General features: G+C 60.7%; 1 protein-coding gene across 5 annotated transcripts in view; it reads right to left on the bottom strand.

Moving 5' to 3' along the window:
- Window positions 1-238: 238 nt before the first annotated feature.
- VRK3 (VRK serine/threonine kinase 3) overlaps window positions 239-24,992 on the bottom strand; it is a 39,366-nt gene continuing 14,612 nt past the window's right edge. For 2 of the 5 annotated variants that reach the window (XM_062177927.1, XM_062177926.1), the window contains exons 9-14: window positions 24,361-24,453; window positions 20,953-21,085; window positions 19,617-19,737; window positions 12,050-12,108; window positions 5,731-5,906; window positions 239-2,754 (exon numbers count right to left, since the gene is read on the bottom strand). In XM_062177927.1, the coding sequence (XP_062033911.1) occupies window positions 5,740-5,906; window positions 12,050-12,108; window positions 19,617-19,737; window positions 20,953-21,085; window positions 24,361-24,453 (573 nt within the window). In that variant the 3' untranslated portion in view covers window positions 239-2,754; window positions 5,731-5,739. Of the gene's footprint in view, window positions 2,755-5,730; window positions 5,907-12,049; window positions 12,109-19,616; window positions 19,738-20,952; window positions 21,086-24,360; window positions 24,454-24,992 lie in introns of those variants that run through there. The other 3 variants (XM_062177928.1, XM_062177930.1, XM_062177929.1) reach the window with 3 other exon arrangements.

The following is a 24,992-nucleotide window of genomic DNA, read 5'->3' as shown; positions in this document are numbered from 1 at the left end:
GCGCTCGGCGCTGTCGAGCGAGAGGAACCCCTGGCCTGTGTGTGTGAATCCCCGTTTCTCAGGAGAAAGCTGAGGACCAGAGTGAGTCGCCAAACTTGCCTTTCCAGCTGCTCTGATCCACAGGTTTCTACCTGACCCACCCTGTAACACCCAGCCCCCAGCGGCTTGGGCCAGCAGCAGCCAGGAGGCACCTCGGTGAGCTTTGGGGACACCTGATTCCAGGACAGGACACCGGAGCTCAGGAGAGCTTTTTTATTTTAAGATTTATTTACTTATTTGAAAGTCAGTTACAGAAGAGAGGCAGAGACACAGAGATCTTCTATCCGCTGGTTCACTCCGCACATGGCTGCAACGGCTGGAGCTGGGCTGATCCAAAGATCAGGAGCTCCATCCGGGTCTCCCATGTGGGTGCAGGGACCCAAGGACTTGGACCATCTCCTGCTGCTTTCCCAGGCCACAGCAGAGAGCTGGGTTGGAAGTGGACTTGAACTGGCGCCCATATGGGATGCCGGCACTGCAGATGGCAACTTTACCCCCTACACCACAGCACTGGCCCCTGCTCCACTTCCGATCCAGCTCTCTGCTATGGCCTGGAAAAGCAGTGGAGGATGACCCAAGTCCTTGGGCACCTGCACCCGCATGCAAGACCCAGAAGAAGCTCCTGGCTTCGGATCGGCACAGCTCTGGCCGTTGCAGTCATCCTGGGGAGTGAACCAGTGAATGGCAGATCTCTCTCCCTTTCAAATAAAGAAAGCAATCTTTAAGAGAAAAAAATCTTCCATCCTCTGGTTCACTCCCCAGATGGTCACAATGGTCAGGGCTGGGCCAGGAAGAAGCCAGGAGCCAGCAGCTTCACCTGGGTCTCCCACGTGGGTGCAGGGGCCCAAGGACTTTCCCACGTGTATTAGGGAGCTGGAACAGAAGTGGAGAAGCCAGAACTCGATCTGGCTCCCATAAGGGATGTTGGCATTGCAGGCGGCAATGCTGTGCCACAACACCGGCCCTGATCCCACAAGCTTTGACAAAATGTTTAAAAATCTACTTGAGGGACTGGCATCGTGGCAGAGTGGGTTAAGCCGCCACCTGCGACACTGGCATCCCACATGGGTGCTGGTCTGTGTTCCAACTGCTCCTCTTCTGCTAATGGCCTGGGAAAATCAGTGGAAGATGGTTCGTGTGTTTGGGCCCCCATCATGCATGTGGGAGACCCGGATGAAGCTCCTGGCTTTGGCCTGGCCCAGCCCCGGCCACGGCAGCTATTTGGGGAGTGAACCAGCAGAGGCAAGGTATCTCTAATGCTCACTTTCAAATAAATAAACAAATCTTTTTAAAACTCACTTATTTTGAAAGTCAAAGTTAGACTAAGAGACTGATCTTCCACCCACTGGTTCATTCCCCAGTGGTTCACAACAGCCAGGGCTGGGCCAGGTTCAAGCCAGGAGCCAGGAGCTTCCTCTGGGTCTCCCACGTGGGTGCAGGAGTGCAAGCACTTGGGGAATCTTCCACTGCTTTCCCAGGCTGTTGGTGGGGAGCTGATCAGAAGTGGAGCAGCCAGGACAAGAACCAGTACCCACATGAGATGCCTGCTAAGGCACAACGCCAGCCCCAATAAATAAATGTTTACAGATCTATTTATGAAAGTCAGAGTTACAGAGAGAGAGGAGAGGCAGAGGGAGAGAGAGAGAGAGGTCTTCCATCTGCTGGTTCACTCCCCAATTGGCTGCAACACCCGGAACTGCGCCAATCCAAAGCCAGGAGCCAGGAGCTTCTTCTGGGTCTCCCACGTGGGTGCACGGGCTCAAGGAATTGGGCCATCTTCCACTGCTTTCCCAGGCCACAGCAGAGAGCCAGATAGGAAGTGCAGCAGTTGGGTCCCGAACTGGCGCCCATTTGGGATGCCAGCACTGCAGGCCAGGGCGTTAACCCACTGTGCCACAGCACCGGCCCCCAAAAATAAATGTTTATAAAATGTAAAAACATAAAAATTCACTTGAAAGGCACAGACAGAGAGCAGGACTCCCCCTGACCTGTGCCCAGGCTCTGTCCACAGGGACCCCCCCATCTCCATCCGTGCTGCTTCTGCAAAGCCCCCTTCCCAGCCCCGGCGACCTGCGCTGAAAGACCAACTCCTTCCGATCGGCTGTCAGCTGGGCCCGCAGGCCCGTCCCCGGCGTCCTCCAGGCAGCACGAGCTCATCACGTGGCCCCTGCTGCCTGGCAGGGCTGGAGGGACCGGAACGCATGGCGCAGGGAGGGCCTGCACGGGGGCCTGAGGATGGGTACTCTCTGTAACTCTGCTTTCAAATAAATAAGTGTTTACAAAAAAGTGGCTTGGTGGGCGGAGGGGCAGTGGGAGCTGGAACGGGTGGATGACAGCGGCGTTGCGAGGAGCCAAACGTTCCCGACAAGAAGTTCTTTCCGCGGACACCGGGCTTCCCCAGCTCCGATAGAACGATTTATTTCCAAAGCAGAGCGGTGCCGGCGGCAGGAGGGTCCCTGCTGGGCTCCGTCCACACCCCGGCCGCCAGCTGGAGTCTGCCGTGCGAGGCTGGACAGGGGAAAGACTTCACATTATACGGAGGGCAGCTGCCGGCCTCCCCGACGCTACGGGGGGGCGAGCAGTGGCAGGAACACACATTCCAGGGATTTTTCTAGAAGTTTATCTGTAATTAAACAGCAGGCCTCGAATCACATTATCTCTTCGTTTTCTCTTCGTTTTCTCTTAAGGCTTTGTTTCCGACTGCACGTTGAAACCCTGGAAGACAATCAAAGTGGCCGTTCAGGTCTCATGCACTGGGGGACGCTCACAAAGGCCCTGGTACCTGCCAGGCGCCATCAGCACAGGCACCGGGAGCACGTGGAGGGGACGGGTGGAGACAACGCCCATCAGACACGTGCTTCTCTGGGTGTGCACGGGGCTGTGTGGCTAGAGAGGAGCCTCACGGGGACCCCCGGGGAGGACCCCAGACTCCCGAGAAGGAGCGCTGTGTAGTAACGAGGGGGAGAGATGTCGGGACTAGAATGGCAGGTGGTCTTGCTGGTCTAGAATCGACTCCATGCTCTCGCAGCACCATCTTGAGTCTGCCCATCTGGTCTACCTGGGAAGGACACGGACCCCCGGCTGGTCCCACTGACCCCAGGGCCGAGGGCTGGCTCCCGACGCAGAGCACAACAGGGCTCTAGAGCCGGCTCTTACTCTGCTCCCCGTCAGGTCTGCGAGGCGCCGGGCTTTCCAGAGGTGCCCTGGCCCGGAGTCCCCCAGGCCCCTCGCCCACCAGAGTCCTTGCTCTCACGGGAGCCTCCCTTTCCACTTTGGTTTCTCATCCGAGAGCCAGAGAAAGAGAGCTGCTTCGCTCCCAAGCTCCTGCAGTATCCAAGGGGCCTGGAGCTTCACCAGGTCTCTCGTGGGGTTGATGAGAACCCGGCCAGGGGGGCTGTCACCTGCTGCCCCTCACCCCACAGTGGAGTGCAGGGAGCTGGAGTCAGAGGCAGAGCCGGGAGTTGAACCCAGGCACTCTGAGTGGGGTGCAGGCGTCCTGACTGCTAGGCCAAACGCCTGCCCTGGAGCTTCCTCCTTCTCAGCCCTGGGCACCGCATGTCGCCCACACTCAGAGGTGCCCCTGCGCAGCGGGCTGAGGGGGGTGGGAAGGGAGACCACAGCCACGCTGGCCCAGGTGGGCGCTGCACAAAGCAGGAGAGGATCTTTCTGTGGCTCCGAGGTCCCGGGCTCTTGTAACAGCAGGTGCTTGGGAGCTCCTGACCATGGGACGAGCACGTCACGGGCGAGTGGCTGGCAGGAAGCTAGATCTGGAACAACGGGGATCCTGAAGGGGCTCTATTGTTAGCTTTTGAGTTTTAAAACTTCCGCTTAGGGCTGGGGGCGTGGTGCAGCGGGTTAAGCAGCCATATGGGAGCAATGGTTCAAGTCCCAGCTGCTGCACTTCTGATCCAGCTCCCTGCTAATGCATCTGGGAAAGCAGCAGGAGATGGCCTGAGTGCTTGGGGCCCTGCACCCGCATGGGAGATGCAGATGGAGCCCTTGGCTCCGCCTGGCCCAGCCCTGGCTGTTGCAGCCATCTGGGGAGTGAACCAGCGAGTGGAAGATCTCTCTCCCCCTGCACCTTTCAGATAACTGAATCATTAAAGGCAGAAGTTCCACTTGTGCGAAGGCCTGGTCCTCTCACATCGCCATGGCGTCCAGGCTGCACGGGAGCTGGACCCCTCATACCTGAGCAGGCGCGGGGCCGCCGTCACCTGGCAGGTTCTGGTCCTCCACCTCCACTTCCTCGGCGCGCTGCCTCAAGACCCCTGCCCCGGGGCCGGCGCCGTGGCTTAACAGGCTAATCCTCCACCTTGTGGCGCCGGCACACCGGGTTCTAGTCCCGGTTGGGGCGCCGGATTCTATCCCGGTTGCCCCTCTTCCAGGCCAGCTCTCTGCTATGGCCCGGGAAGGCAGTGGAGGATGGCCCAAGTCCTTGGGCCCTGCACCCGCATGGGAGACCAGGAGAAGCACCTGGCTCCTGGCTTCGGATCAGCGAGATGCGCTGGCCGCGCCGGCAATTGGAGGGTGAACCAACGGTAAAGGAAGACCTTTCTCTCTGTCTCTCTCTCACACTATCCACTCTGCCTGTCAAAATAAATAAATAAAAAAAAAAAAGACCCCTGCCCCGGACAGTTGCCTCCTGGGGACAGCGCCGTGCAGCCTCCCTGCTGGCCACTGGCCTTCAGCCCGCGTGGACGGTCACTCGCTGCCTGGGGGCTGGCTGCTCAGCCACACAGCGGCCCCCTGGAGCGGGTCTGTTGGGACGGCAGAGCCAACCACCGAAACCCCCACAGTCGGGGCAGCTCCAGCATGTGCTGCACCAGGTGCGTTAGCTCACCCTCAGCCTCGGCTGTGGGGTGGGGGGCTGCGGGAACGAGGCAGCAACGGCAAGAAGATGGCGGCATTAAGGAGGTGGCCAGCTGCCTGCCCGGGGCCGCCCCACCCAGGTTCACCGGGACCAGGGGCTCGCGACGTGGCTCCGGGCACATCAGGGCCCACGGATCTTTCCTGGGGGTTGTAGTGCACGGTAGGATGTCGAGCAGCAGCCCCTGCCATAGGTCTCCAGACCTGGCAGTGGCCGTGGACAAGACCCTGAGCTCTGGTTCCAGGCCATGGCCCCACACCTGCCAACGTTAACGAGGACACTGCCGGAGCTTCCAACCCTCCCCAAACACCTGCGCGGCACGCGGTGCTCCGGGGCGCTGAGGGAGCAGCAGGGCCATGCACACGTGTTAGGCAGCGCTGCCGGAACAGGACCCTGAGAAACGCCCACGCCGGCCACCAGCTGAAGGAGCCCCCCTCCCCCCAGGGCAGGTGCCCCGTGCCGACCAGGGGAGCCAGTGTGGAGCGCCTGAAGCTTTCTTGCCTGGGTGGACGAGGGAAGCAGACCCCGCAGGTGGATGGGTGGGGGGCCGAGGGCAGGGGACGGATGGGGAAGGGAAGATGAGAGACAGCATCCCGGTGTGGCTCCCGGGGCCGAGTCCAGTCATGCCCACGGCCAGAGGTTCCCCTTCCCTGACAGCTAGGACGCGTCGGGTTTCTGCTCCCGGGCAAGTCCCAGAAGCCTGTGGAGAAAGGCGCTTAACTGGGGGCCGGCCCTGGTGTCCACATGACTGGCACTGGGAGCCGGCCCTTGGCAGCCTGGGCGGGGCCGGGGCGAGAGGGGCGGGGACTCCGAAGCCTCCCCACCTGGGCTCCCTACGGCACCATCGGGAGGTCCAGGGGGTCGTAGGGCGACACACACATTCCCCGCAGCGGCGCTTCCAGACGCTTCTTCAGCGCGGCGTAGGGCGGCGTCTCCTCGTACTGCAGGCCCGTCACCACCTGCAGGTACTCCCGCAGGGCCTCCGTGGTCGAGACACCCCCTGGGGGAGACAGGGCGCCTGAGGGCTCAGCACGGTGCCCACTGGCACTGCCAGGAGCACAGACGTCTCCCCCATTTCCTGGAAGACGTCCAGCGCTGGCACCAGCGGAACCAAGCTGGGACTACCTGAGCACTGGGCACTCCAGCCGGCACCGCTTGGGGCCCCAGCTGCCTCCCTGCCCTGTGCTGGTTACAAGCCGGTGCCATCACATCACCGAGGTGGAAGACTCAGTGTGTGTGTCTCTAAAATGGGCCGGCGGGGCTGGTGCCGTGGCACAGCGGGTGAAGCTGCTGCCTGTGACCCTGCCATCCAATATGGGTGCCGGTTCAAGTACCGACTGCTCGGCTGCCGATCCAGCTCCCTGCTAACGTACCTGGGAAGGCAGCAGAGGATGGCCCAGGTGCTTGGGTCCCTGCACCCGCGTGGGAGACCCGGATGGAGCTCCAGGCTCCTGCTTCTGCCTGGCCCAGCCCTGGCCATTGCAGTCCTTTGGGGGAGTGAACCAGTAGTCAGATCTCCTACTCTCTGTCTCTCTCTATGTAAATCTGCTTTTCAAGTCAATTAACAAACCTTTAAATACATAACAAAGTAAAATGGGCTGGCCAGCTTCCATGGCACATGGCGGGCCACGCCGTGTGACGAGGACTCGCACAACAGGGCTGCTGTCCGCACAGGAAAGCTGCACCGGACCATGGCCAGCGAGCGGGAGCGGCCGCACCACAACCTCACCGGCGGGCGCTGGGCTCGGGTTCCAGGCACGTCTCACAAAGTGCGGCTCTTCTGCAATGTCTACATTTGTGAAAATTTACACCTCACAGTTCCCTGGCGGAAGGCAGGGCGGACCCCAGGGGCCGTCCGGGCTGACTCCTGCTCCCCTGCCCTCTAGCTAAGTCCAACACCATCACGTTTACTTTTTTTTAAAGATCTACTAATTTATTTGAAAGTCAGAGTTACACAGACAGAGGAAGAGAGAGACACAGAGAGAGAGAGAGGTCTTCCATCTGCTGGTTCACTCCCCAAATGGCTACAACGGCCAGGGCTGGGCCAGGCTGACGCCAGGAGCCAGGAGCTTCTTCCGGGTCTCCCACGCGGGTGCAGGGGCCCAGGCACTGGGGCCGTCTTCAGCTGCCTTCCCAGGAGCACGAGCAGGGGGCTGGACGGGAAGGGGAGCAGCAGGGACCCCAGCTGGCGCCCATATGGGATGCGGTGCTGCAGGGGCGGCCTCACCCGCTACGCCACGGCACCGGTCTCCGTTACATCTCTTAGAAGTGCCGAGTGTGATGCCCTCAGCGGTCGTAACAGCCGCTGTGAGAGGACTGGGCACAGTGCACGAGCGGCCGGCTGCGTCCAGCGGAGTGCACAGGGGTCTGTGTTGAATGCTGGGGGCTGCCACGGGCCGCAGCGTACACGCGGGGAAGCTGAGGCTCGGGGGCACAGGCACCCACACCCGAGGCCGTGACTCCCTCCCCGCACCCCCACCCGCCCCTGGCTGCTGCTGTCGGCTTCGGCGCTCGTCCTCCGCGTGGAGGGAGGACGAGAGGGGGAGCAGTGGGAGCGGCATGGCCGCGGCCAGAGCCCAGCGAGTTCAGAAAACTCAGAGACGTGGCCTGATGAGGCTCCTGAGGGCGGGGGCTCCTGAGCAGGGACGCTGCGAATGGCAACAAACACCCCCAGCACAAAGCGAGAACGGCCTCTGTCTGACACCCGGGCGCCGCGCAGCTGTGAGGGAAAGCCGAGCGGGGACACCGAGCGGGGACACAGCCCCGCTGGGGAGCCGAGAAAAACAAGATGCCGAACAGGTGTGCGTAGAGGGAGCCCGTTTTTACACACAAAAGACAAAAACCGCTTTATAAAACACAATGGTTTGGGGCTGGTGTTGTGCCGTAGCAGGTAAAGCGCAGCTTGCAAAGCCAAACATCCCACACGGGCACCGGTTCTTGTCCCAGCTGCTCCATTTCTGATCCAGCTCCCTGCCAATAGTGAGGATGCCCAAGTGTCCGGCCCTGCACCCCTGCAAGGGACCGGGATGAAGCTCCCGACTCCTGGCTTTGGCCTGGCCCAGCCCTGGCCCCTGCAGCCATCTCAGGAGTGAGCCAGTGGGTGGAAGGCCTGTCTCTCCCTTTCTCTCTGTAACTCTTTCAAAATAAATAAAATAAATCTTAAACACACACACAGTAGTTTTACCCAGTTCCAGTCAGCCCTAACAATAAGGAGGTAGAGTAACACAAAACAAAACGACCTGTGCCCCAGGTGGCTGCCTGGGCTGAGAGCTGAAGGAGGAGCCTGTGCCTCCGGGTCCTGGGTGTGGCGCTGCTGCTGCCCCCTCCCTCCCCTGTGGCAGGAGGAGTGGGCTTCCCTGCCCCTTGGGTCGGGTCACCTGTTGGTTGTTCTGAAGCTGAGCAGTGGCAGAGTTGAGGTTCTGGGGCTCCTCTGGGGGAGCTGCCCCGGGGACACGTGACCCTGTGGGGCAGGGGTGAGCCAGCCCAGCCGAGGCGCCTAGAGCAGCACCTCTGCCACATGGGACAGTGAGGAGCGCCTGGGCCGTCCGGCCCCCGGAGAGCCCCAGATACTACACCGGCCAGCCCCGCCCCCTTAAAGACCGGCAGAAGAACCACCGGCTGGACCCAGCACCCAGAGGTTGTTTCCGGCCTCTGTGTTTAGGGGGTGACGGCCACTGCCACCTGCTCACTATGGGCGGCACGCGCCGGTCCCGCAACCTTCACCACCTCACTAGCACTCACAGGGTCACTTCCAAGGGCACTGGGGAGGGGCTGGGAAGGGTCAGGAACCTTCACTTCTCATGTCAGACACCGCAGTTCAGTTCAACCTATTTTATAGGCAAATATTATGATGGCGGCCGGCGCCGTGGCTTAACAGGCTAATCCTCCACCTTGTGGCGCCGGCACACTGGGTTCTAGTCCCGCTTGGGGCGCCGGATTCTATCCCGGTTGCCCCTCTTCCAGGCCAGCTCTCTGCTATGGCCTGGGAAGGCAGTGGAGGATGGCCCAAGTCTTTGGGCCCTGCACCCGCATGGGAGACCAGGAGAAGCACCTGGCTCCTGGCTTCGGATCAGCGAGATGCGCCGGCCGCAGCACCCATTGGAGGGTGAACCAACGGCAAAAAGGAAGACCTTTCTGTCTCTCTCTCTCACTATCCACTCTATCAAAAAAAAAAAATTATGACGGCATTTAAACCAAAACTCAGGGAGGCCAAAACAACCGAACAAACACCAAACAAACCATGCAATGAAGCGTTTCCAACAGCAGACAGCTGGAGACAATCTTGGTACTGTTCAGTGAGGGCACAGGCCTGAGTACACTGGCGTGGTTCCAGCATGCTCTGTGCACCCACAGGCCAACCGCTGCTTCTCAGACGTCTGGCACCTCTGTCAATACCCACAGGAGTCACCGAGACCTCCTCACACACCTCCAGCAGTACCACAGGTGTCACGGAGACCCCCTCACACACCTCCAGCAGTACCCACAGGAGTCACCGAGACCCCCTCACACACCTCCAGCAGTACCCACAGGAGTCACAGAGACCCCCTCACACACCTCCAGCAGTACCACAGGAGTCACCGAGACCCCCTCACACACTTCCAGCAGTACCCACAGGAGTCACGGAGACCCCCTCACACATCTCCAGCAGTACCACAGGTGTCACGGAGACCCCCTCACACACCTCCAGCAGTACCACAGGAGTCACTGAGACCCCCTCACACACCTCCAGTAGTACCCACATGTGTCACCGAGACCCCCTCACACACCTCCAGCAGTACCACAGGTGTCACCGAGACCCCTCACACACCTCCAGCAGTACCCACAGGTGTCACGGAGACCCCCTCACACACCTCCAGCAGTACCACAGGTGTCACCGAGACCCCCTCACACACCTCTAGCAGTACCACAGGTGTCACCGAGACCCCCTCACACACCTCCAGCAGTACCACAGGAGTCACCGAGACCCCCTCACACACCTCCAGCAGTACCCACAGGTGTCACCGAGACCCCCTCACACACCTCCAGCAGTACCCACAGGAGTCACCGAGACCCCCTCACACACCTCCAGCAGTACCACAGGTGTCACGGAGACCCCCTCACACACCTCCAGCAGTACCCACAGGTGTCACCGAGACCCCCTCACACACCTCCATCAATACCCACAGGTGTCACCGAGACCCCCTCACACACCTCCAGCAGTACCCACAGGTGTCACAGAGACCCACTCACACACCTCCAGCAGTACCGCAGAAGTCACCGAGACCCCTCACACACCTCCAGCAGTACCCACAGGTGTCACAGAGACCCCCTCACACACCTCCAGCAGTACCACAGGTGTCACGGAGACCCCCTCACACACCTCCAGCAGTACCACAGGAGTCACCGAGACCCCTCACACACCTCCAGCAGTACCACAGGTGTCACAGAGACCCACTCACACACCTCCAGCAGTACCACAGAAGTCACCGAGACCCCTCACACACCTCCAGCAGTACCCACAGGTGTCACCGAGACCCCTCACAGACCTCCATCAGTACCACAGGTGTCACCGAGACCCCCTCACACACCTCCAGCAGTACCACAGGTGTCACCGAGACCCCTCACACACCTCCATCAGTACCCACATGTGTCACCGAGACCCCCTCACACACCTCCGGCAGTACCACAGGAGTCACCGAGACCCCCTCACACACCTCCAGCAGTACCACAGGTGTCACCGAGACCCCCTCACACACCTCCAGCAGTACCACAGGTGTCACGGAGACCCCCTCATGCACCTCCATCAGTACCCACAGGAGTCACAGAGACCCCCACGGAGACCTCCTCACACACAGCATTTCCTCAGCCCTGTGAAGCACTCTGGCTTTTTGTTTTTGTTTTTTAAGATTTCTTTCTTTATTTGAAGGCAGAGTGCAGAGGGATGGGGAGAAAACCATGCAGATGTGGGGGAGGGGAGGGAGATTTCACCGCTGGCTCACTCTCCAGATGGCTACAATGCCCGTGCTGGGCCAGGCCGCAGCCTGGGATCCACCCCGTCTCCCAGGTGGGTGGCAGGCATCAGGTATGTTTGGCGCTCATTTGGGATATTGCATTGCTGGCTGTGGTTTAACCGACTGCCCCACAACACTGTCCCTGCACTCGTATGTTCAATGTGCCTTTCAAACGTTTAATGATACCATTCGGGGGTGGGGGACTGGCACTGTGGTGCAGCAGGTTAAGGCACGGCCTGGAACAGCTGCAGTCCACATCAGGGCACCAGCTGAAGTCCTGGCTGCTCCACTTCCAATCCAGCTCCCTGCTAACGCACCTGCGAAAGCAGCAGAGGATGGCCCAGTGGATGGAAGCTCTGTTATCCCTGTCACTCTGCCTTCCCAATAAACTATATCTTAAAAAAAAAAAAAAAGAAAGAAAGAAAAAAACCTGTTATTAACTTACTAAACTGATTTCACAACAAACTCAAGAGCAACAATCAGTTTTGAAAACACTGACACTGGGGCCGGCGCCGTGGTGCAGCGGGTAAAGCTGCTGCCTGTGGCGTCGACATCCCACATAGGTGCTGGTTTGAGTCCTGGCTGCTCCACTTCCGATCCAGCTCCCTGCTAATGCAGTTGGGAAAGCAGTAGAAGACGGCCCAAGTGCTTTGGGCCCCTGCACCTACGTGGGAGACCCAGATGAGGCTCCTGGCTCCTGGCTTTGGACTGGCCCAGCCCTGTCACTGCAGCCATCTGAGGAGGGAACCAGTGGATAGAAATTCTGTCTCTCCCTCTCTCTGTAACTCTTTCAAATAAATAAATATATATATTTTTAAAAATCCTGTGTATTATGTGTATTTTCTCACAATTAAATATTGACAAGATTCTCCAAGTATGGACCAAGAAAACCTCTAAAATATCCTCTTCTTAGATGAAAACAGCAGGTTGGAAGCGAACACGGAGCCCGGGGTCCCATTAAAGAAGGTGGTGTGCAGGCTGCTGTTCACACACACCCAGGAGCCTAGACTTCTGCTTTCCAACAATGAGCACGTGCCACACACGCATCCAGACACTCCAAGAAAGACAGAAGAGCACAGAGGCAAACCCAAGGGCGAGCCAGGCCGCCGGTCCGTCCGCATCCCCGCCCGTTCCCGGCACCCTCTGGACGTACCTGAGGGCCTGATCCGGGGACCACGCAGTCCGGCCAGGGGCTCTGGGCTGTCGAGGAACCTGAAGGGACAGGGGCTCAGGTGAAAGGTTTTCCAGGGAAGGTCGGCAGTCCCGCCACGCTGCGTGCACAGGGGGGCCTGGCCGTCCCTGGTGGTTCCGCCCCTACAGTCACTGTGGACAGGGATTTCTCCCCGTCTGGAGCCAGGGCTGCTATGGAAACTCGTTTCCATCATCCGATCGACACACAACCTTGTTTGACGTGTGCGTCCGTGGGAAGACGTCTCACTCAAAAACGTCGATGCTCATTAGCATCGAACTCGCCCAGCGTGCTGTGCCTCACGCCTGAACACAGGCGTCTGACACACGTGTCGTCCCGGCCTCCCTGTGCCTGGCGACCCCACAGGGCACCTCAGCACTGAGACCACTGACGGAAGGCAGGAAGTGGCGGGCGGAAAGGCTGAAACGTGGAGGTGGAGCCTAGCCCGGCTCCAGCCTTGATGGGGAGCGAGTGAGCATTGATTTGGGGATACAAATACCTCCAGCAATTAGGCAAATTCACAATATGCAGTGTGTGATTAACGACAACTTATACATTCACAGGCACACGGCTTACATACATGTTCAAAGACACACACACACGCTCACGGGAAGCTGAAGTCCATGCCCTGCCCGTTCCGGTCCTGAGCCCAGTCACATCCTCTTCTCGGGCCCAGCCACAGGCTGCTGTCCATCCTTGCCTTGGCCAGCCCTCAGCCTGGAAGTCCCGACGCTCCTCCCTCCTGCTCCCCGGCTCTGTCCCACCCCACGTCTTCCATGGCTCTGGGCCCTGCACAGGCTTCGTTCCAGCCTCCTCTGCACCCCAGACAGGGCCCTGCACCCCAGTGCTTACAGCTCTCCTGTGGCCCCCCAGCGACCGATGGGCAAAGCCTCTCCTGAATCAGTAAAACGCCTGAGAACGTGCACGATGCAACACTGCCCCCTTCTGGGCATCCTGGTTACTCCCTTGAGACATCCAGAGAGGTGGGGATCACGGTGGGAGCGCAGTGCCAAGGCCACCAACTCTGCCGGTGTGGTCTCTGCGGCCATGGGAGGAGCTGGGGCCCCCGCAGTGACTGTCTCCCACGCTGTCACTGATGCTAAAAGGGCTGCTACGACCACTTCAGTACTCGGCCCTCATGGAAGGGAAGGCCCTTATTCACTCAGAGGGCTGGGGGAGGTGCCAGACGTGACAAGCGCAGTAACTGTTCTTAAGAGTGGGGGGGTGGCACTGTGGCACAAGGGGTTAAAACCCTGGTCTGCAGTGCCAGCATCCCATGTGAGTGCCAGTTTGAGTCCAGCTGCTCCTCTTCCAATCCAGCTCTCTGCTCTGGCCTGGGAAAGCAGAAGATGGCCCAAGTCCTTGGGCCCCTGCACCCGCATGGGAGACCCAGAAGAAGCTCCTGGCTCCTGGCTTCGGATCAGCATAGCTCTGGCCGTTGCAGCCATTTGGGGAGTGAACCAGCAGATGGAAGACCTTTCTCTCTCTCTCTCTCTCTCTGGTTCTACATCTCTCTGTAACTCTCTCAAATAAACAAATCTTAAAAAAAGTTAGGGGAGGGGCCGGCATCGTGGCACAGGGGTAAAGCTGCCACCTGCGGCACTGCCATCCCACGTGGGAGCGAGTCTGAGTTCCGGCAGCCCCACTTCAGACCCAGCTCCCTGCTAACACACCTGAGAAAGCTGCAGTGAATGGCCCAAGGACTGACGGCCGCTATCTGTGAGCCTCCTGGCTTCAGACCAGCTCAGCTCCAGCTGTTTCAAATAAATCTTTTTAAAAAATCTTTAAAAAGTTAAGGGACATGGCGGGAGGGAGACTCGAACCAAGGGAGCCTCAGGGTGGTTCCACCGCCCACAGTGGAGAGCCAGAGCGACGCTGAGCTGCCTGGTATCTGGGTCCCTCCAGCTCACAGACTGGCACTGTTTGCCCCCAGCAACCAGGTACTGAATCAATGAACGACAGAGCTCAAGTCTGTGCTGCCTAGAAATCCTGCCTCCCTCCCCCAGCCTGGAACGCTCCCATGCCGTGCTCTGGGATCCGGCACCTCGTGGGTAGGAGTGCCCGTCAGCAATGGGGACATTAGCCCGCCCCTACCCTACCCCATCCCCAGGGCCCAATCCCCCTGGCCACTTCCCCCCTCACCGTGGGGGGCCCGCTTCCTGTCTGTGCCTCCCCCTCCAGCCCGGGAAGCCCCCGGCTCAGCCGAGGCTGGCTGATTTCTGTCCTCACAGCAAGCCCAGGCATTCACTTCTGTCTTCGTTTACTGCACACCCACACCGTGCTCTCTGCTGCTGGGAGGGGAAGGATGTGTGTGTGTTGAAGGGGCCGAGAGCAGAGCACACGTGGCCTCTTCTGAGGTGCAGTTTTGTAGAGCGACAGCAGCTCAGCCTTGCCCTCGACTAACACAACAGGCACCTCAGAAACCGCAGTCGGCCGTGAACTTCAGCCACGGGCCACGTGCCCCCACCTGTGCTCCTTTCATGACCACGTGCCCCCACCTGTGCTCCTATCCTGACCACGTGTCCCCCACCTGTGCTCCTATCCTGACCACGTGCTCCCCCACCTGTGCTCCTATCCTGACCACGTGCCCCCACCTGTGCTCCTTTCATGACCACGTGCCCCCACCTGTACTCCTATCCTGACCACGTGCCCCCCACCTGTGCTCCTATCCTGACCACGTGCCCCCCACCTGTGTTCCTATCCTGACCACGTGCCCCCACCTGTGCTCCTATCCTGACCACGTGTCCCCACCTGTGCTCCTATCCTGACCACGTGCCCCCCCACCTGTGCTCCTATCCTGACCACGTGCCCCCCACCTGTGCTCCTATCCTGACCACGTGCCCCCCACCTGTGCTCCTATCCTGACCACGTGCCCCCCACCTGTGCTCCTATCCTGACCACGTGCCCCCACCTGTGCTCCTATCCTGACCACGTGCCCCCCACCTGTGTTCCTATCCTGACCACGTGCCCCCACCTGTGCTCCTATCCTGACCACGTGTCCCCACCTGTGCTCCTATCCTGACCACGTGCCCCCCCACCTGTGCTCCTATCCTGACCACGTGCCCCCCACCTGTGCTCCTATCCTGACCACGTGCCCCCCACCTGTGCTCCTATCCTGACCACGTGCCCCCACCTGTGCTCCTATCCTGACCACGTGCCCCCCACCTGTGCTCCTATCCTGACCACGTGCCCCCACCTGTGCTCCTATCCTGACCACGTGACACCACCTGCGCTCCTATCCTGACCACGTGCCCCCACCTGTGCTCCTATGCTGACCACGTGCTCCCATCCTGACCACGTGTCCCCCACCTGTGCTCCTATCCTGACCACGTGCCCCCACCTGTGCTCCTTTCATGACCACGTGCTCCCCACCTGTGCTCCTATCCTGACCACGTGCCCCCACCTGTGCTCCTATCCTGACCACGTGCCCCCACCTGTGCTCCTTTCATGACCACGTGCCCCCACCTGTACTCCTATCCTGACCACGTGCCCCCACCTGTGCTCCTATCCTGACCACGTGCCCCCACCTGTGCTCCTTTCATGACCACGTGCCCCCACCTGTACTCCTATCCTGACCACGTGCCCCCCACCTGTGCTCCTATCCTGACCACGTGCTCCCATCCTGACCACGTGTCCCCACCTGTGCTCCTATCCTGACCACGTGCCCCCACCTGTGCTCCTATCCTGACCACGTGCCCCCCACCTGTGTTCCTATCCTGACCACGTGCCCCCACCTGTGCTCCTATCCTGACCACGTGCCCCCCCACCTGTGCTCCTATCCTGACCACGTGCCCCCACCTGTGCTCCTATCCTGACCACGTGCTCCCCCACCTGTGCTCCTATCCTGACCACGTGCCCCCACCTGTGCTCCTATCCTGACCACGTGCCCCCACCTGTGCTCCTATCCTGACCATGTGCTCCCCCACCTGTACTCCTATCCTGACCACATGCCCCCACCTGTGCTCCTATCCTGACCACGTGCTCCCCCACCTGTGCTCCTATCCTGACCACGTGCCCCCACCTGTGCTCCTATCCTGACCACGTGCCCCCACCTGTGCTCCTATCCTGACCACGTGCTCCCCCACCTGTGCTCCTATCCTGACCACGTGCCCCCACCTGTGCTCCTATCCTGACCACGTGCTCCCCCACCTGTGCTCCTATCCTGACCACGTGCCCCCACCTGTGTTATCCTGACCACGTGCCCCCACCTGTGCTCCTATCCTGACCACGTGCCCCCACCTGTGCTCCTATCCTGACCACGTGCCCCCCACCTGTGCTCCTATCCTGACCACGTGCCCCCACCTGTGCTCCTATCCTGACCACGTGCCCCCCACCTGTGCTCCTATCCTGACCACGTGCCCCCCACCTGTGCTCCTATCCTGACCACGTGCCCCCCACCTCTGCTCCTATCCTGACCACGTGCCCCCACCTGTGCTCCTATCCTGACCACGTGCCCCCACCTGTGCTCCTATCCTGACCCGGCTTCAGTGCAGAAGGAACCTGGGTCCTACTGCTCAGAGTGGGAAGGCAGCACCATCTGTAGGTAAAGAAGTTACGAGAAAACAGGGCCACGGCTCACGTTCCAGCAGGTTCTGCGAAGCCTGGGGGCTCAAGGCCCCCTCCCCCCCATGTAGGGATGCCCATCCTGCTCTCCGCCCCCATGTAGGGATGCCTGTCCTGCCCCTCCCATGTAGGGATGCCCGCCCTGCTCTCCCCCATGTAGGGATGCCCGCCCTGCTCCCCCCCATGTAGGGATGCCCGCCCTGCTCTCCCCCCCATGTAGGGATGCCTGTCCTGCTCCCCCACCATGTAGGGATGCCTGTCCTGCTCCCCCACCATGTAGGGATGCCTGCCCTGCTCCCCCCCCCATGTAGGGATGCCCACCCTGCTCTCCCCCCATGTAGGGATGCCCGCCCTGCTCTCCCCCCCCATGTAGGGATGCCCGCCCTGCTCTCCCCCCCCATGTAGGGATGCCCGCCCTGCTCCCCCCCATGTAGGGATGCCCGCCCTGCTCTCCCCCCCATGTAGGGATGCCCACCCTGGCCCCCCCATGTAGGGATGCCCGCCCTGCTCCCCCCCATGTAGGGATGCCCGCCCTGCTCTCCCCCCCATGTAGGGATGCCCACCCTGGCCCCCCCATGTAGGGATGCCCGCCCTGCTCTCCCCCATGTAGGGATGCCCGCCCTGCTCTCCCCCCCCATGTAGGGATGCCTGCCCTGCTCCCCCCCCATGTAGGGATGCCCGCCCTGCTCTCCCCCCCATGTAGGGATGCCTGCCCTGGCCCCCCCATGTAGGGATGCCCGCACTGCTCTCCCCCCCATGTAGGGATGCCCGCACTGCTCTCCCCCCCATGTAGGGATGCCTGCACTGCTTCCCCCCACATAGGGATGCCCGCCCTGCCCCCCCCCATGTAGGGATGCCTGGGGCTCTCAGCACCAGACCAAGGTGCTCCCGATGCTGACAGCTATCAGCGTGGGCCTGCCCAGACGCCACACCACACCCGACAGTCCAGGGTCTGCCCCTCAGCTCCCACCAGTCAGATCTCTGACGCCCTTTCCTGTCTGCCTCGCCCACCAGCGTGGGTGCTTCCCGAGGGCAGGGCTCTTACCTCACACACTCCTGTACCTGGGCCCAGGACGGAGCTGGCCCAGGGCAGTGCGTGGTGAGCATTTGCTGAGGGAAGGGGACTTCACTGATCCGTCCAGTAAGCCTCCCACACTAGAGCGACAGTGACGAGGCGAAGGGTCCCCTCTGCAACCAAACGGCTTGGGGCTCAGGCCCAGCAGCAAGCCCCTCCCTGGCTGCGGTGGGAGCTGGGCAGCTGACCTCAGCTCTCTGTGGTCAGATCCTCAGAGCGCTCACCCTGGGCTTCCCTGAGCAGACGTGAGGTGGCGCCAGTGTCGTGCCTGTCACAGGTGTGTGACAAGCTAGCCCTGCACACGTCACTAAAAGCAGGTCCACGTGGGGCAGACATGTCCCTTCCTCTGAGTGCGTTTAAACAGGAGGCTAGGACAGTGGGGGTGAGGGCAGGGCCCCCCGAGGACCATGAGGCTGAAACTCGTGGATGAGATGCAGGACATGGTGCCCTGTACCCCACTCAGCCACACTCAACGCCCCCGTGCTTCCCAGGGACACAGGTAAGACCCAAGCAGACAGGTGCAGCGTCACTCAGGGGAGAGCAGGCAGTGCAACTGACAGAATCACAGACAGACAGCAAGGAACGGTGAGATCTGGGCACACAGTGGCCCCCTGTGCTCAGCAAGAGGAAGGGTGAGGACAGCACAGTATGTTAGAAAGACAGAGAACAGCCACAGAGCTTTTATTCCAATGTAATCACAATTTTTCTATTTTATTATTAGCTCTTGTTGTTAGCCTCTTAGTAGGCCTAACTTATCGATTACACATTTCCATAGACGGGTATAAGAAAACACACAGCAAACACGGGGCCCTGTAGGACCGACAGCCTTGGGACAGACCCCGAGGGCCGGGGGCACTGCTGTGGGGCCAGGTGTGCAAGTGAACGCACGGGACCAGCACAAGCCTCTTCATGGACAGACACACCTACACACGGCTGACACAGTGAACGCGGGGCAGCCGCAAGGACTGGCGGAAGCTGGAAGACAGTGTGGAGTGAAGAGAGGGCCGGGAGGAGACGAGCTTCCGGGCAGGGCACCACCTATGCGAACCACAGCCCCACCACACACAAAGACACAAATCTAAGTGAACATAAGCGTGGACAGGGGGGAGACGGGAAGCAGAGAGGGGGTCAAGTCTCAGTCGGTGTGTCGGAGCGACCGCACTCAGAACCAGAAGCCCAACGGCCGTCACGCCGTCTGCGGAGCCCTTCCCTCTTCTCACTCCAGCTAAGCCCCTCTCCCGGGACATCGCCAAGGCCTGAGTCTGACGGCACGCCTGTACTTCAGACGTGGGCAGCGGCTGCTGTGAACGTCTCGTAGGCAACGCCCATTGCCACGTCCACGCCGCATCCTGACCCCGACCTCTGCACCTGCAGGGCCTCCCTGCGGCTGGTCAGGGGTGCCGACACACGTGCCCCAGCACTTCCTGCACCTAGCTGCCTGCTGCCCCAAGCTGGTCCTTGGCTCTGTCCTTGGTGCTGAGCCGCACGGGAACAGCCCTATAGGCCTGCGACTCGCTGTCCGCAGTGCTGAAACCCAGGCCCAGGACCACTCGCTGTCCCTGGTGCTGGACGCTTAGACCTGGCAGGACCTGGTGTGGCAGAGGCAGAGGCAGGGCCTGGCAGAGCTGCTCAGGTTCACCACGAGGCACGAATGGTGACTTACGGTGTCCCGCAGGCCCACGTAAGTGCTGTGTGTGCCTGGCTCCAGGCCGCTCCACGGCCCCGGGAGGTGGCTGTGGACAGGATCCTGCCTCACAGAGGCGGCCCCGGAGCCACGTGAGGGTGGTACCCGGGACTCTGCCTCCCCTCCATTCCTGGTCCTGCAGGGTTCTGAGCCTGCTGCCCCGCCTGCAGGGGTGCCAAGCTGGTGCTGCACTGGTGCCCCCGACTCACTTCTGTTTCTGCTTCATGATCTCGTCGGCGTCAGGCAGGCAGTGTGTCCACGGCAGGACCCCGCAGAGCCACTTCAGCATACAGTAGCCCAGTGCCTGCAGGTCGCTCCGGCGGGAGGGCCCTGGAGGGGGAGGCGGCTCAGTGCTGGCACTCTCTGATGCACGCACACCCTTCCCTGTCTCAGCAACTCAGCCAAGCACGCACGCATCACCACCACCAGCCCCTGTTCGTTCTCCACTCGCCTTCTCACTCTCCACCCTCACCCATTCAGGCCTTCACCTGCTCGCTCGCTCGCTCATCTACTCAGCTTCCGTTCTTGCAAACAGTCGGCGAATCCCTGTGCCAGGCCCCACTTCACATCCTGAAAGCCCAGACACGGGTGTGCCTGGACAGTCTGGCAGGGGAACAGCCATAGCACAGGAGTCTGAGCCACAAGCCAGACAGGACGAGCACAGGGAGTCCAGGGTGGGGACGGAGCCCAGCCTCAGGGGAGAAGGGAGACTGTGGCTTTCTCTTCCTTGCACCTCCTGTCGTGTGGCTCAGACACGTGCAAACCCTCTGCGAACACTGAGTGCCAACTGTGCCAACCTCTGCTGCCAGACACGGGAGCAGAGCTCCTCTCCCTGCCCCAGGGCGCTCAGCATGGTCGAGGACATGGGCAGCACACAGACGGCCACAATATAAGGAGATCTGAAGAAGCAGGGCTTGGGGCCCGCACTGTAGCGGAGTGGGTTGAACTGCAGCCTGCGATGCCGGCAGCCCATCAGGCTTGTTCATGGCCCAGCCACCGCACTTCCCATCCAGCTCTCTGCCTACGCACCTGGGAAGGCAGCAGCAGGTGGCCCAAGTGCTGGGTGGGGGTCCCGCCACCCACATGGGAGACCCAGATGAATTCCTGGCTACTGACGTTGGCCACTTGGAGAGTGAACCAGCAGATGGAAGATCTTTTCTCTAGCTATGTAATCTGCCTTTCAAATAAATAAATAACTCTTAGTAAACCAAGCAGGGTTCAAGGAGCCCACCTGGGTCATCTTTCCCTTCTACGCACAACGCTGCCCTAGGACTCCGGCTGCTAACGCCTGGGACACGGCCCTGGCCTGGGCCTGGCCACTCCCACGCTGCGCATGTGGCTCCCAACTGTCCTCAGCCGCCCCTCTGGGGGGCTCTCCCAAGGCCACGCCACACCGTGAAGGCCATCCCTGTGCCAGCTTCCTGCTGTGGTAGTGCTGAACCCCACACCCACACTGCCCTCGGGGAGCCTCTCCATTGGAGCTCTGCCACCATGGCTGGGACCCTCAGAGCCCCCGTGCGAGGCCAGTCTCCATGGCCCCCTTACCACAGCCCTTGTGCAGGTCCATGCTGATGAACTCGAGGTCCCCCTCATGCAGACTCCTGCTGCCCTCCACGTAGGCCACATGTCTGCCACCTGGGCGGTAGCGGTAGGTGAAGCCGTAGCCCCCCAGGGTCACCTGTGCACACGGGAAGAGCCACACAGACCAGTGGGTAAGACTGCAGGTATGAATCCACCAGTCAGTTTCGACGGCGTGTTTAACTCACAACTAAGTCGCGCTCAGAGCAGAAGTGCCAAACAGCATGGAAAGGTGAGAAGTGCAAGGAACCCAAACCAACTACCCACATCCCCCCAGCCCCCAGCCCCCAGCCCCACTGCCCCAAGGCAACTGTGAGTAAGTTACATGTCATCCCAAATCCCCTACCCTTCAAACGGCCAGGCACTGCGGAGGGCGGGGCCCGTGCTCTGTACAGAGGGAGCACACAGTACCTGCTATCAGGCACTGCGGAGGGCGGGGCCCGTGCTCTGTACAGAGGGAGCACACAGTACCGGCTATCAGGCACTGCGGAGGGCGGGGCCCGTGCTCTGTACAGAGGGAGCACACAGTACCGGCTATCTGGCACTCAGCTTTTTTGCATGTTTAAACAGCTCTTATTAGTTTTTATTTATTTGAGAGACAGAGAGTTCCCATCACTGGCTCACTCCCCAAATGCCTGCAACAGCTGGGGCTGGGTCAGGCTGAAGCTGGGAGCCAGGTCGCCATGAGGTCGCCCACGCGGGCGGCAGGGCCCCGTGGAGGTCGCCCACGCTGGCGGCAGGCCCAGTCTAGGTCTCCTGCGTGGGCAGCAGGGCCCCAGCCACTGGAGCCCTCACCTGCTGCCTCCCGGATCTGCATCAGCAGGAAGCTAGGCTCGACGGCGTGGCTGGGGGTTGAACCTCGCCGGATGTGGGGCGGGGTGGGATTCCCAAGGGCAGCTTGACCAGCAGGACGGACGTGCTCCCCTCCGGCACTAACTGGAACCCAGCAGCTGGGGTTCAGACCTGCTCAGCCCCCTGGTAGCTGCGCAACCCGGGGCAGTTATGGACGTCTCTGTGGTTTGATTTCTCCGTTACCAAAGGGTGGGCCTGGTCCACTAACGGCTGCTATGAGGCTTGGGGAGGTTTGACGTAAACAAGCAGCAAGGAGCTCCTGCCCAGTGCACGGCACAGCAGGCGACTACCAGACAGAGCAGCCTCCGCCACCACTCCCCTTGCTTCTTGTCACTCTCTCTGTGCTGGCGATCCTAGGTGGCAGCCTGCCTGGGCCTGGGCGCTCACACACTGGGGTGTGCCTCTGAGGCTGTTCCCGGGGAGCAGTGTTTGAACTGCAGACTGTGCCCCTGCTGGGGTGGGCGTCACCCCTCCCCTGAGGACTGTGGGGAAGCTGTGACAGAGCGGCTCCTGCCTGACCGCACCAGGGTCCACACGCAGACGGAAACGCTGCTCCTTCTGGGCCCCACGCCCGCTGCCTTTGCACTGGAACTGACACCATCAGCTCTCCCGGGGCCCCAGCTGACGGAGCATCAGCCTCCATCCACAGTCTCTTCACACACAACACACAGATGCACACGTGCACGTAACACATACACACTTCCACGCAACACACAAACACACGAGAGAGGCACACGTATAAACATGACACAAGCACAAACCACACATATGTACACACACAACACTTGAACGTCTACAGAGATGCACACATACACGACACACATGCAGAGAAGCACATACATGTGGCATGTATGTACACACACACACATGCACACACTCCCTGTTGGCTCTGTTTCTCTGGGGCACCCTGACTAACACACAGCTCCAGGGTCTTCCCCAGGACTGCCCTCCCCAGCAGTTCACAGGGGCTCACCCGCTCTGCCCCTACTAGGACGGCCCAGCTATGGGGACGGAAGCCTGATCTTCCGGTGGCCATGTGACCGCCCCGGGGAAAGTCTGCCTGATGACGAGCAGTGCGGAAGCGGGAAGAGCCCAGAGGTGGAAGAGCCGCCCCAGTGACAGGGCCGAGCGCCTGGGCCCAACCGTGCCGGAGGGCAGTGGAGTCCCGCGCTTTGCACTCCACGGACCAGTAAGTGGCACACCCACCCCCTTTTTGCTAAGCTGGGTTTCTGTCATTTGCAGCTCAAAGAGTACTTATAAATTACTCAAAAATGCTACCTAGGCAGCGCCCTGCGGTAGCAGGCACCTCAGGCATTTCCTGTTTTACTGCTGCCGTGGGTGTGGTCAGAACATCTCCAGGCATCTCACACAGTCCTGGGACTGCAGGTTGTGACAGCTCCCTACTAGAGAAGCGGGGAGGCGGGGCTCCTACAGGCATCTCACACAGTCCTGGGACTGCAGGGTTGTGACAGCTCCCTACTAGAGGAGCGGGGAGGCGGGGCTCCTACAGGCATCTCACACAGTCCTGGGGCTACAGGGATGCGCCAGCTCCCTACAAGAGCTAGGGGCCAGTGCTGTAGCGCAGTGGGTAAAGCCGCCGCCTGCAGTGGTGGCATCCCGTACGGGCACCACTTTGAGTCCCGGCTGCTCCACTTCTGAACCAGCTCCCTGCTAATGGCCTGGGAAAGCAGCAGATGGGCCAAGGACTGGGGGCCCTGCCACCCACGTGGGAGACCCAGATGGAGCTCCTGGCTTCAGCCTGGCGCAGCCCTGGACATTGTGGCCATTTGGGGAGTGAACCAGTGGATGGAAGACCTCTCTCTCGCTCGCTCTCTTCCACTCTTTCAAATAAATAAATAAATATTAAAAAACAAAACAGGCCGGCGCCGCGGCTCACTAGGCTAATCCTCCGCCTTGTGGCGCCGGCACACCGGGTTCTAGTCCCGGTCGGGGCACCGATCCTGTCCCGGTTGCCCCTCTTCCAGGCCAGCTCTCTGCTGTGGCCAGGGAGTGCAGTGGAGGATGGCCCAAGTGCTTGGGCCCTGCACCCCATGGGAGACCAGGAGAAGCACCTGGCTCCTGCCATTGGATCAGCGTGGTGCGCCGGCTGCAGCACGCCAGCCGCAGCGGCCATTGGAGGGTGAACCAACGGCAAAAGGAAGACCTTTCTCTCTGTCTCTCTCTCTCATTGACCACTCTGCCTGTCAAAAATTAAAAAAAAAAAAGATTGAACTGAAATTACACAGAGAATAAATTCATTTGCCCATTGAAAGGGAGAAAACATTTTGATTTGGTTTTCAGGTTAAAGTAGGGAGGTCGGGCATCTTTTCAAGTATTTAAGGAGCCGCTGTGCCGATCCTTCACCCGTTTTGCCGGCAAGTCGCCCAACTCTCCTGAATTATTCAAAGGAGTGCCTGAGCCACGACGCACACCGATCCTTTGCAACAAGCACTGTAAACGGCGGTTTGGACAGATGGGACCCTGAGCCCAGAGCCCCGCCAGCCGGAGGAGGACGGCTCTCACCTGGCTCAGGTCGTCTGGGTTCACGAAGACGTTCGCAGCCGTCACATTGCCATGAACATACTCATTCTCGTGGAGGAACTCCAGGGCGTCGAGCTGGGAGGGGAAGGCAGCGGGCACGCTGAGCACTGGGCCCACACCACAGCCAGCCGGGAGGGCTCCCGCTGCTAGGCCGGGCCGGTGGAAGTGCCTGTGCTCCTGTGCGCTAACGGCCCAGGAGCAGGGAGGAATCCTCACTCCCCTAGAGCGCGGGCGGACAGCTTCCATCTCCAGCCCCAGTCATCGCTGCGCTGTCCAGGTGTAGTCACATCCTGATTATACCCCTCCACCCCCGTCCCAGACCCCAGGCTCCACTGGCCACCAGGTTCCGCCTGCTCTACTCTGAGAAGCTCCTGGGGGCCGCCTCCCCTCCCAAGTGCAGCCCCAGCCTCCACCTGCCCCAGTTCAGCCCTCACCACCCCAGGGCTTCATCCACCAGCCCCAGGTCACCCCACACCAACCCAAGGGCTCCTCACTTTCCCCAGTTCACCCCACCCCACACCAAGGGTTCCTGCACATGCCCCAGGTCACCCCACCCCACCACAAGGGCTCCTTCATCTGCCCCAGTTCACCCCACATCTCCCCAAGGGCTCCTG

The sequence above is a fragment of the Lepus europaeus genome, chromosome 19 (assembly GCF_033115175.1).
Source record: "Lepus europaeus isolate LE1 chromosome 19, mLepTim1.pri, whole genome shotgun sequence".
NCBI lineage: Eukaryota > Metazoa > Chordata > Mammalia > Lagomorpha > Leporidae > Lepus > Lepus europaeus.
The sequence above is the reverse complement of the archived record's forward strand: the minus strand, read 5'-3'. Positions and strand labels throughout refer to the sequence as shown.